Consider the following 13,132-nt stretch of genomic DNA (forward strand, 5'->3'; position numbering starts at 1 on the left):
TATGGTCATGTCGAATAAGGCATTAATAAATGTTTTATAATGACTAATAAAGGGCCAATATACTGCTAATATGCATGTTAATTAACAACTAGTTGATGGTGAATTTGTGTACCTTAATATAAAGTGTTACCTTAAACTTTATTAAAACATTGCAGATCAGGAGGCCATTACCTGTTTACAATCTGAAACAATCTGAGAGATTAAAATGAAACATAAATGAAACAACCATGTGAGAAATAATCACACTTTATTGGATATAGTTTATATTTCAGAAATACATATTTAATTACATTTCATGACCATATGTGACAAAGAAAACTTATATCCTCAATTTTAAGAATCTGGAAGCAATATTTAGCATTTTTGTCTGAAAGATGTTATATTAACGTAAAAGATGAATATTATTGTTATTTATTTTGTATACAATGTATGAAGACTGGGGTAGTAAAACACAATCAGTGAAAATTAGAAAGACAAATCAAGATAATAGTACAGTTCAGTGTACAAAGGTCAGGTCAAAGAAAATACAGACATTGTTAAGATCCTAGATTTGTATAGCAGTCCCATTTTGCCCATTATTTATCCCTCTTCTCCTATTGGAGTCGGAGAGTGAAAGTCATCTTCTCCATAGAGCGGATATAATTGATCATGCTAATAAGGAGAGCAATATTACAATTACAAATATTAGTTGCGACCATAATAACCTTCAGAAGGTATCACTTTTATCAAGGTATTTAGATATGTTACCAAAGTACAGTCCTGTCAGATTTCAGGTGTAGAACATTTGAGATGACAACGTCCACTTCTTTCAGAAAAGGCTTTGCATGTGTACAGGCCCAGAAAATGTGTGTATGGTCTGCAAAAGCAGACCCAAACTCCCTCCAGTAAGGTAGCTGAGACCCACTTCATTTAGATTTTTGGTTGGGGGTAATAAAGAAGCGGGTACGATTTTTCCAGGAGTAGTCTCTCCAGGACAAGAGTTAGTGGAAGTGGTTTGGGTTTCCCATGAGTTGTGTGTAAAATAATTGAGGAAATTTGCTTCAAGTTTCTATCACTAATAAGGTTACAACATGAGAATACTCATACTTATTTTCCATAACTCCTGAGATATGACATATTGCATGGACATCATGTAATTATATTAAATCTATAAAATGTCAGAAAAGTAAAATATATCTAATAGTCTGAGCAGTTACATTACGCCTTGTTTTAATCGACCAACTGACTAAGTCCCAAAGATTGGAAGTTTATGACTGTAAAGGACAAAAAAAATGCATACAATTCCATATTTGAGGGAATTTAATAAAAGTTAGCCTCCCAGAAATAATGTCAGACCAATAATAAGTCATACAACTATTTTTCTACATTACTCATTTGAAGATATTCTGAGACAACTTCGCAGCTCACCGTTGTTATTGGCAATAAGATTTCACTGGAGCTGCCTTCAGTGAAATCTTACATTATTTTACAAATTCTTGTCACATTTTATCTTCTCTAACCAAATGTAAGAAAAAAAGCCATAAAAGCACTGTCAGCAGTTCTATTCTAAAGCTCATCCTCCTTCTGGAAAACGTCTCCATCCTGCTGTGTCCTCCACGTCAGTTCGACGTTGTCATCCAATCTCTTGTCCCTTAGTTTCTTTTTGATCTGAGATACAAAACTCCTGATCATTATCACTCAAATAGATAAATGGCATCTTGATATGCCCCTTTCACACCAACGCGGTTCCAGGGCCGGTTCGGAACTTGAGCCTGATAAGCACTGGTTTTTCCTGTTCACACCGCAGCGGAGCAGGTTATTTTCCCCGAAAACCGGTTCTTACCAAGCTCGAAAAAATAGTCCGTCTTGAAGCAAGAACTGCATTACGTCGGAGGCGGGAGCTCCGTTGGTGTGAAAGGGGCAATAGTGTATTCATGTAGTATAACATAATCCCTAACATGGCGCCAACCTGTTGGGCTTTAGCAGATCTTGCCATTCCCCTTATCTCTTCTTTATTAAATGTTATGGCATTTGCAATACTACATTTCTCAGATTTGTAAATAGTATTTATACCTTTTCCTGTTTAAATTGGTGGCAGGCAGGTAAGTTTGTGTTTATTTGAAAAGTTATCTGTTGGTTTTCGCATATAAGTAGAAAACATGCTTTACCTGCACCATGATTTCCTTCTGCACGGCCTCGTTATTAAGATTTAGATTAGAGTTGCTCTTCACTCTCAGCTTTATCACTTTCTTTGAAATAGGCAAATCTTTGAAAAAGAAAACAAAGAAATTGTTTCTTCTAAATCAGCAGACTCAGTTGTATCACTTGCTTTGTCGTGTGCTTTTGCGATTTCTACTTACGTTTGTAGCAGATGAATGGAATCTCGCTCTTACAGCTCCGGGTCACCCATATTCCACCATTGGAAAGTGCAGCCACACAATTCTCAGAGTGAGGATGACTTTTAGCCCAGTATCTAAAGGAAGACTGAAATCCATCGGACCACTTCCAGGGGTCTCTGTAAAGGCTGACCCGGGCTGGTTCCCATGCTCCAGATACAGTAGATACAGGAGCTTGTATCTGCAACTTTGGGTCTTCATAGGTCTTCTGGTTCTCTGTAATTTGTCTCATACTCGCCAGGTCTGTGTAGTGTGCTCTGCAGTAGCTCTGGGCCTCAGTCCAGTTCATGGAGCTGATCTTGGTGAAGACAAATGTCACACTCGACCCTGAAAATGGACCAGAGTAAAGGCATTCTAACATACAGCCTGCCATCAATGCCATATCTGTGGTGCACATGTATGTTGTGTATTTCTTAACAGTCTCTCTACATGAATACAAAAAATAAATGTTTTTCCACACTAATATTGGGCAAGAAACTTCGGAGTTTTGACTGATAATTAAACCTTGGGGCTCATAAGTGGAGGTAGAAGTATTCAGATCTTATAGAAGCCACATGTAATGACTTTGTGCTTTATTTATAATATTTGGTATTTCTTACGTTTTATAGAGTGGTGTAGTGATGACGTATTTAGGCCAGAACCAGAAATTAGCATTGCAAGGGGCCCCTGGACGAAAAAGCAATGGGATTTCGTCATTGGAATTTGGTATATTGCAAAAAAAATTAAGCTCTGTAGCCAACACACGTTTATCATACCTTACATGTTTTATTTAGCTCAATAATTTCCACATAATAACACCACTTTGTGATTTTTGAAGAGCAAATAAGATTGGCAGAAATACAAATCTAACGTAAGGCTGTAAACAAACTACATTATAGACGCATCACTGTGTTTGACATTATGCATTTAGTAGTTTATTAAGTCCCTTGTTAGAAACCCCCATGTTTATGACCAACCCGGTATCACGGCAAGACGTGAACATGTTTCGATTTACCATGCTGGGAGACGTGAAGATGTCACGATTTTGTCCCTTCAAACATGACAGTTACACGGTATTGTTAACCCGCGTTAAAAACCAGTCGAGAAATAACCGGAAATGCCAAGCAAATGCTACCCCGACGTAATGATTTATTTTTTAATAGTCACACTCGATTACGCCGATTTTCTTATTTCCCCAGCTGGTCGACACCTCTTTTAGCAGAAACAAAGGCTACATTAATGTATTAAATCGATGTTAATCCATGCGTGTGGATCATAGGTGTGGATGCGGAATTAACGGACGTGACGTTGTGCGATTGAGTTGCCAGGCAACAGCTTCGGTTCATGTTAATTTACAAACTCTTCAACTACAACCGTAGTTATATTTAAAAACATGTTAGAAGGCCTCACAAAATACTTTAATGCAAATAAAAATGTGAAGGAATGTGTGTATAACAAAATACACCGGTGATAAACGAAACCGGAAACAGACGTAGGGAAGATCCTCAGCTCGATGGTTTAGCCGCAATGCATGCTGGGATTTGGTTTTCATGTGATGTGAAATCTGAAAACGTTTTTTAAAAATAAAATAATACTTTATTCCGAGTGTGCTTGCTTTTCTCTTTGAAAGTCATCACATAACGGCATTGTAATACACGGTTTGGCTGCATTAAATATTACATATCTGCCGTAATTCTCTATTTATAGAACCCTGCTGAGAAGACTTCTAGACAAACAGGAAAACTGCCGCCAAAACTGAAAACGTGACGTGGATCATAAATATATCAGCAATTAAACAACATCTTACATTTATTTTCACACAATACGTCTCCTAGCAGTATCAACACTAATTCGGCTGACTTATATATTTGATCCAATTGGTAGATAGGCTGTATTTTGAAGTATTAAAGTAACGTGTTATAGCAGAACGTTTAATACAGCGTTTTTCTGGTATATTCCTTTTTAAATGTCACCTGAAATATAAGAAGTGTGTTGAGTTATGTTATCACTAATATATGTGTGTTTATATATATATATATATTCATGTGTGTGTTTAATTACTTTGTATCAATAATAGCAGTCTGTGTAACAAGAAGCTGGCAATATGAGAATTTAAACCTTTGTATTTGGAGTAAGATGTGAGCGATTTGGACACAGCTCAAATCTCTGGAATGCTGCATGGTAAAAATGAGTGTGCGTTGCTATTTCAGAAGCTATGTGTAGGACTGCTTGAGAGCAGAGGTAATGTTTTCCTCGTTATTATTGATATTAAGGTAATTTACATGTATTACTTGTATTTAGCCAACTATAACAACTATATCTTAAACATATCTTAAACTTGTGTGTAGTAACCTGATGGAGGAGGGGGCCGGAGAGAAGGAAGTCTAGTCAAATGTATGTGTGTGTGTGCTGGCTGCAAGATGTAAGATAAGATAACAAACTTGTTATTCGGAGCAGGTTCGTGCCGGACACCGAATGTATCTTTTTTACCTCAAACTTAAGAGACTCTTGTTTCCGGGTTGCGTCGGCTGGCTCACGCTGATTCGCTGCGACAGGATATCGTTTTATATCTCCCAATAAGAAGATCCATAGGGAGGAGCAGCCGACACAACTCCTCCCCACTTGTGTATAAATATTATGATATCTTTATACACGATGCCCTTCTGACTGACCGTCTCCGATATCTGTATCGCCCGGTAGTAGAATTAAGCCCAGAGTACTCTGTATTGTTGTCTTTTACCATTAAAACATGTTATTGTTAAACTTGCATCCTGGTGCTTTTGAATTCCTTCCTTTTATGATTTAACCAGCTCATCAAAAGGACACGCGGAGCCGAGGTGGGTTTCAGACCACTCAGCGCTCCAACAATTTACACCGTAACGGTGCAGAGCTGATAGAAAGGGACACCTGGTGGTTGAAGAACGTTATTGAATTTTATTATTTTATTATTAGATATTAATAGGATCCCTATAAAGTATATTCATTACTCGTTATTCTCTACTAATAGTTAATTAAAGACTGTATATAATGACTAGTTTGCACACCACTTTCAATATTTCAAGATTTTCCAAGCTAAGGTTTATTGACATATCATATTATACACAACTACGGTGTAGTTATGAAATGAATGAAAAACTTGGGTTGCAGGTTCCTCAACAGTGCATTACAAGACATCTATCAATATGTGTGTATACCTCCACCATTAAACTGTCATTCTGTACATTTCTTATACTATCTACATACATCTTATAAGAGTACAATAAATATGTATGATATCAGTTTAATAATAATCAAATAAGTGCTTAAAACATAGTTAACATTGCAGGAAAGCAATATATTAGACGTTAAGTACTTTGTCAGGCTTCATATTTATCTGTAAATACAAATGTCACTGTGTGTTCTGTGTGCTCTGCATGTGTGACCATTAAGAGGGTTTCATCCCTCCATATTGTTCTTCTATACCCCCAAAGTTTTTTTTCTTATTCAAAAGAAGACCTTAACCTAAAGTACTCTTTAATGTTTAAATTAAGCCTTATTAGTTTGTCTGTTTTGCACATCCTCCTATTAATATCTAACAATAAAATAATACAATTCAATAACGTGCTTTAACCACCAGGTGTACCTTTCTATCAGCTCTGCACCGTTATGGTGTAAATACAGCCTATCTACCAATTGGATCAAATATAAAAGTAAGCCGAATTAGTGTTGATACTCCTAGGAGACGTATTGTGGAAAAAGAAATGTAAGATGTTGTTTAATTGCTTATATATTTATGATCCACGTCACGTTTTCAGTTTTGGCGGCAGTTCTTCCTGTTTGTCTACAAGTCTTCTCAGCAGAGCTCTATAAATAAAGGACTACGGCAGATATATGTAATATTTAATGCAGCCGAACCGAGTAACACTATGCCGTTATATGATGACTTTCAAAGAGAAAAGCAAGCACACTCGGAATAAAGTATTATTTTATTTTTAAAAAACGTTTTCAGATTTCACATCACATGAAAACCAAATCCCAGCATGCATTGCGGCTAAACCATCCAATCATCGAGCTGAGGATCTTGCCTACGTCAGTTTCCGGTTTCGTTTATCACCGATGTATTTTGTTATCCACACATTCCTTCACATTTACATTTTAATTTGCATTAAAGTATTTCGTGAGGCCTTCTAACATGTTTTTAAATATAACTACGGTTGTAGTCGAAGAGTTTGTAAATTAACATGAACCGAAGCTGTTGCCTGGCAATTCAATCGCACAACGTCACATCCGTTAATTCCACATCCACACACGAATGGATTAACATCGATTTAATACATTAATGTAGCCTTTGTTTCTGCTAAAAGAGGTGTGGACCAGCTGGGGAAACAAGAAAATCGGCGTAATCGAGTGTGACTATTATATTAATATTGACAATAACAACCGACAGTCGGGGAAGCATTTGCTTGTAATTTCCGGTTATTTCTCCAATGGTTAACATGGGTTAACAATACCGTGTAACTGTCACGTTTGAAGGGACGAAATCGTGACATCTTCACGTCTCCCAGAATGGTAAATCGTCACATGTTCACGTCTTGCCGTGATATCGGGTTGTTTATGAAACATAGCTTCTGACATTCACGAGTGGAGTATTACTGTATTTCATAGAACAACACTTGAACATTTAATCAGCCTGTGATAACCACAGACCATATTTCAGGCTTGTAACCAGAAAATGCATTCAGGGAGTGGATTTATTTGTGGGCATCAGAACACATGACTATATCTTCACTTCTAAAAAGGGGTAAATTAATCATCTTTTTTCTCAAACAATGATAAACCTGTGAGTTGGATGTAGAAAAGTCAGAATCAATATAGATGCTTTTTTATTTTAAGTAAATTCAGATTGAACACAGTAAAAAAATGTAAATGATAGTGTTCGTCCAAAAAAAAAACAGTACTTATAGTGAAAACCACCCTTGAATGATGGGATAGTAGACTAAAAGCTTTAGAAATCCAAACTATAACATATAATAAGTACCCTGTATCAAGATTGATGCAAAACAAGTGAAATTTGACCTTTTTAGAGAGATTTAGAAAAGAAAACCCACTTCTGGGGTCATTTGGGTGCATTTTCCATATCTATGGCCCCCCTCAGTCGATTTTGATGATTGACATCTCTTTTTAGCCGTTAGAGCCAATATAATCGAGGGGAAGTTCCTAAAATCCATCTAAACATTACCCATTGGTGAATGAGTGAGGCGTAGCCAGAATGCCCAAAACCGGAAGCTGTTATACACTCTCGTAGCAGCTAATATGAAATCTCCGTTATTTACATAAATATGAAGATGGATTATCAGTAATCATTTCAAAGTGACACAGACACATTCAATTAAACTAGGGATTAACCTTCAGCAGCGTTCTATGCATTTCAATGCCATTGAACACAACTTTTGATCAGAAAACAGCAACGTTAAGTCTTATTTTCTGTTTTTGTCCCGTAAAGCTACGTTGTGTGTTGCCTGGGTTTGCTTCCCCTGCCGCGAGTTTTGGTCGCTCAGTGATGATACTTATACCCCTAGAATCTGTGGAATATCAGCTTGCTAGCTTATATCTTGTTTGTGCAGATCCGATAAGTCAGGGGTTCCCAAAGTGGGGGTCGCGAGATGATTACAAATAAAAATTGATAATAAAAAAAAGAAAAATTGATTATTTTTTTATTTTTTTATTATTATTAATAATAACGTTTGCATAGACATTTTCAGGGGCGGACTAACCATCTGTATAATTTCCCCGCAACGAGGCTCCCCCTTTGACAATCCACTAGCGCAGTGTTTGTGCGGAAAACTGAAATTAATTCACTAGCCCCCCCCCGTCGACAGGGGGTCGCCAGTCTCTGGCACTGTTATTTTGGGGGTCGCGGGCTGAAAAGTTTGGGAACCCCTGCGATAAGTAATAAGGTATCTCTACCGTGTGTACTTTGTTAAGTGCATTAGCATTTTTTCGCTCAGGGCTAATTCAGAGGCTTGCTATGACCCTTGTGTTTTGTTTAGCTAAAAATGGTTAATATTGTTTGATAGCTGATAGAGTTTCTTCCCGTTAAGTGGGTATGACACATTCATAGTTTGTGACGCTGTTTCTTGCAAGATGTTGCGTTTTGCCCCCAGTACCGGGGGCTTAAGACCTTTGCACCTTTTTTCTTTTGGTGCCATTAGCCACTAGACACTCTGTTACAGGTAAATGCTACATTTAAATACTAATTAACTACAGATGTTTCAACTGTTAAATTACATTAGCTTTACATAGTAGTGGAACTCAGTGGAATACAAGCAATCAAATTGTGAGAATGTGAGTGAAAGGGGAAATATTAAACATCTGAAACCTGACATGGATATACAAGTAGAAACAGTTTTTTAGAAAAAGGTTTGGAACCACTTGCTTGGTTAAAGTCCAACGCATTTTATTTCTTAACATTGTGATATGATTTTAAATGTAATATATTTATGTTAACACAAGAACCGCCAACGGGTAAATTTTACCCGCAGCTGTTTCTTGATTGTATGCCACTTTTTCTCAATAAAATATTCAAGTCTTCCAGTCTGTGACTTTTCCTAAAGGGTGTTATGTAGCTAGTGTTAATTTTGTTGACTAAAACTATGACGTAATATGTTCGTCAACAACCTTTTTATCCATGACTAAAACGAGAAGATGACGAGACGGCACCAACGGCAGTAAACAATAACTGTAACGAAATCAACATGCAATATCGTTGACGAAAAGTGACGAGACGAAAATGTAGTTTACTAAATAAAAACTATGCCAAAATCTCTCTTTACTTTCGTTGATGAAAAATGAGGAGACGAAATATTATCAAAGATAATGTTACATCTCTGATAGTCAGTTTTTCTCCCAGCAGTTCCATTTCAGGTGCTGCGGCTGGGCAGCAGCTGTGTGTCTGTGCTGCGCACAGTTGACTAAATTAAGACTAAAATGCTCAGACTTTTATTCTACTAAATCTTGACTAAAATAGTTACTGTTTTCTTCGACTAAAATAAGACTAAAATGCTCAGACTTTAAGTTGACTAAAACTTGACTAAATAAAAACAGGATGAAGGTGACTAAATATGACTAAAACTAAAAAGGAAATTGAACACAGGACTAAGACTAAAACTAAAAAAAAAAATAGCTGAAGAAATTAACATTATATGTAGCACCCTCTGGTTGTATTGTTTTCCACTTCCTATTTTGTTTTGTCACTTACCGTTTACCTGTCATTCCAGACTCATCAACACCAGCCCCGGCCCCTATTGTGTTCACCTGTCACCCCTTCTGTGTCTCCTGTGCTCATCAGCGTCAGCCCCACCCCTGATTGTTCCCACCTGTGTCTGATTGTCTTGTGTTTAAATTCCCCTGTTCCCCAGTGTTCTTTGTCAGTTCGTTTTTGTCTATTGCCATGGTCAGGGCCTTGCTCTTGTCTTTTCTATGTCTATGCTCTCTATGTGCTCTTGCAAAACTTTTGATCCTTACTGCGTGAGCGTTTTCATTTTGTTCTCCATTTTTGTAGAGACCATTTTTTGTTGTTCTGGAAAAAATAAAGCATCTTACAAATACTTTACCTCTGTCTCCTGGGTCGTGCAATTGGGTCATATCCCCTAAGTGTCTGAGTTCATAACACTCTGTTGTTAAAAATTGTCAATATTAAGTCAGATTGAGAAAATTGCCATTTATACCCATTAGCGCCAGCCGGCAATATTTACCTTATAGAAAATGCAGTGATTCTCGCACTATTGATCTCACGCGTAAACATAAACATGAAGTGTTGCTATAACAACGCCTGTTGTTTACTGCGGTTCCTTCATAGATAGAGAGATAGATAGACACTTTTAGCAATATTTTATACTTCATGCTATCTTCACACTAGATATCATAAGAAAGCTGAGAGTCCACAGATTCTATTGGTATAAGTGTCATCACTGTGTGATCAAAACTCACTGTTAACCCTGTGTTCTAGTATGATAAATAAGAGAACATTGTACCTTGAAAATCAATTAATTCTAATAGCGGGTGCATTTTACTCGTTGGCAGTTTTAGGTATACGGCGACCCCTGGCGGTTCTAGTGTTAAGTTAATAGTCTTACCACTGACGTCAAAGCAGATTGCATTGAACTGTTCTTCACAACCACCAGCATCCCATAGTTCATCAACAGAGCTGTTAAGTGTGCAGTGTTCTCGTCTGTCAGAGTTGCTTGGTGTTAACTCAGTCTTCGCAAAATTGTTGAAGCTTGTGTTTGACAGTGACCAACTCCAGGTGTCCCGGTCATCGTACAGCCCTATCCAGGCTTTCTGAAAGCGATTTTAATCACAGTATTAATAATTACACTATAATGTAACTTTTCAAGCTGATGTAAGTCTGTTACATATTTGTCTAATCCTCTTAAACTTTATTACAGGATTTTACAATTGCTTTGCTTTACTTTCACAACCAATTTCGATTTGAAAAACTAACAGGACAGGTGCACATTTTTCCCATATGAATATTGAAACGGGTAGGAGTTCCACATTCCTTGTTCTTTGTAAAAGTTTATACAAACGTTTATTTTAAGTACATTCAAGACTTCATTTTTCATGCTTTCAGTCTTTCTTAAAAATTCCCTCCGTTTGTTATTGTTACTCCACTGCAGCTGAAAAAGTGTCTGAAACACAATAAGGGAGTTTTATACTAAAACACTGGTACCTCTTTACAATAAGACTACCCTTATAAAGGATTTAAGGTTGTGAATTAGTTTGTAAACACTTTATTAATCATTAAGAACCATTTATAAACCAGTTCTAACATTACATTACATGTTACTTGTTAGACGCTTTTATCCAAAGCGACTTACATACTCAATACTGTGGGCAATCCCCACAGGAGAAATTTGGGGTGAAGTGTCTCAGGGACACAACGACATGCTGACTGAAGTAGGGTTAGAACCTGTGCTCCCCTGATACGAACCCAAACGCACTAATCCACTGCGCCACACACCTCCCTAACATACAGGCTCACTATTTGTCAAGATGACTAAGCATTATATTGGCTACTTAGCGAGAATCAACTCAGTGAGCAACAGATACCAAGGATGCTGGCTGATGAAGGAGACAAAGTAAGCTAAGTAGCCAATATCAGACTTAGCAGTACAGATAAATTTGGGCTCACTATTTGGCAAGCAACCGGTCACAGTTGCCCTGTTTATCTCATGTCTTATAAAGTGTTCACAACCTAATTAATCAATTAATTACAAACTATTCGTAAACCCTTTATAAGGGTAGTCTTATTGTAAAGTGGTACCAAAACACTTTATACTTTACTCAACTGCACTTGATGGGCATTGTTCTAATTTTTACACCACTACAGTTTAGTTTCAAGTTACTATGTAGGGTCACATTTTATAAAGTTCAAACCTGTCACCAACATAAAAGTTAGAAAATTGCTTTGAATTAAAACAAACAAGTAAACTCACTATTCATTTTCTTACCGGTGTATTTGAACCGAAACTGTCTTTCAGGAGCTTCACAAGCTCCACGCTGTGTACAGTGGCCAGGTCTGTGTATTTCTCTCTGCAGTAACTTTGTGCTTCGGTCATGTTCTTCATTTCATGAACAAAATAGTACTGACAGTCAACAAATGATGAGACAGCACTCAGCCCTGTAGAGACACAGATAAACATTTATTCAGGCTGTAATCTGACTAATTACATTTTAGTGTGCTAGGATGTTTTTAAACAGAAATCATTACTTTTAACTGCAATTCCTTTAGTTCTTTTTTAAGAGGTCACTTAAAAAACATTTGGACAAATCTACAGCCTACAATGTAATTAATTATTCTATTTATCAAGAATCCGAGATGTCCTCTATAATTAATATTTTCATGTGCCTCAGATTTTTTGAAAATAATCAATATATAAACAAAAAATATATCATCATTTGAAACACTTGCCTGCAGCAGCCATGATAAGCAGTAGAACTACGTCCATCTTAGTTTGCTCTGATTGTTTCAATGCGTGGCTTCGGATGACAACTGTTGTTATAACTGAGTGTTACACATACATGGCTTGTATCACCTGGATTCATTTGTGACGTCATTCTTGTTTGCATATTAGGAAGGTAATAAGCATATTTACCTGATGTAGCCCCGCCCATTGTCCAACCTCTGCACCGGTTTTAGTTTTTCCAGTGAAGCACTCAGAGCATTCATTGTACACAATGCATTTTATTTGGGATCATTTAAAGCTACAGTAGCCCTTCGAATCAGTTACTGGGCGGAAGGTTGACACGAAAATAGTCCAAAATAGTATATAAGGACATTTTTTGAAAAAACTATTTTGGTGTAAACTATGTATAGTAACGTTAGCTATCTAGATAACAAGTAAACATTAACAAGTAAACATTATCAGGCTAACTAGCCAATGTTAACAGTTTAGCTAACTAGCTAACATTACGCATCTAAATCAGAAATCAGCACAACCTCAGCTAATGACATATGTCGCTCATAGAGACTTATAGGGGATATTTTTTTTTAACTTATTTCATTAAAAATAACTGCTAACCATAACATTGAAAGAAACATTCAACAAAGAAAATTGCACACATTCATTATCATTGTATCAGAACTGATTAGAAGATTCTAACTTATTCTGTTCATTAGTTATGCCCATTCTTTTGGGCAGTCTCCATGGACGTTTTTTTTGCCAGGAATTGTCATTTTTTTGTACACATGATATATATCATGGCAGTTCCTGTCCACAATCACACGTGGCATGCTG

At 36.9% G+C, this 13,132-nt stretch overlaps 1 protein-coding gene across 1 annotated transcript; it reads right to left on the bottom strand.

Annotated features, from left to right (window-relative positions):
* Positions 1-230: 230 nt before the first annotated feature.
* Positions 231-12,541, bottom strand: LOC307034479 (macrophage mannose receptor 1-like). Its single transcript, XM_079673313.1, has 7 exons — positions 12,491-12,541; positions 12,307-12,387; positions 11,846-12,015; positions 10,469-10,673; positions 2,340-2,702; positions 2,148-2,245; positions 231-1,647 (listed from the first exon to the last, which is right to left on the bottom strand). The coding sequence occupies exons 1-7, from the start codon at positions 12,507-12,509 to the stop codon at positions 1,546-1,548; spliced, it is 1,038 nt and encodes a 345-aa protein (XP_079529439.1). The 5' UTR covers positions 12,510-12,541; the 3' UTR covers positions 231-1,545.
* Between the last annotated feature and the right edge of the window lie 591 nt (positions 12,542-13,132).

The sequence above is a fragment of the Notothenia rossii genome (assembly GCF_949606895.1).
Source record: "Notothenia rossii genome assembly, chromosome: 3".
In the NCBI taxonomy this organism is placed as follows: Eukaryota; Metazoa; Chordata; class Actinopteri; order Perciformes; family Nototheniidae; genus Notothenia; species Notothenia rossii.

Excerpts from the sequence above, each read along its gene's own strand:
- LOC307034479 (XM_079673313.1), bottom strand. Across the intron at positions 12,016-12,306 it reads GCTTATCATGGCTGCTGCAG|GGCTGAGTGCTGTCTCATCA; the intron begins GCAAGTGTTTCA and ends GTGTCTCTACAG. Across the intron at positions 10,674-11,845 it reads GTTTCGGTTCAAATACACCG|AAAGCCTGGATAGGGCTGTA; the intron begins GTAAGAAAATGA and ends AATCGCTTTCAG.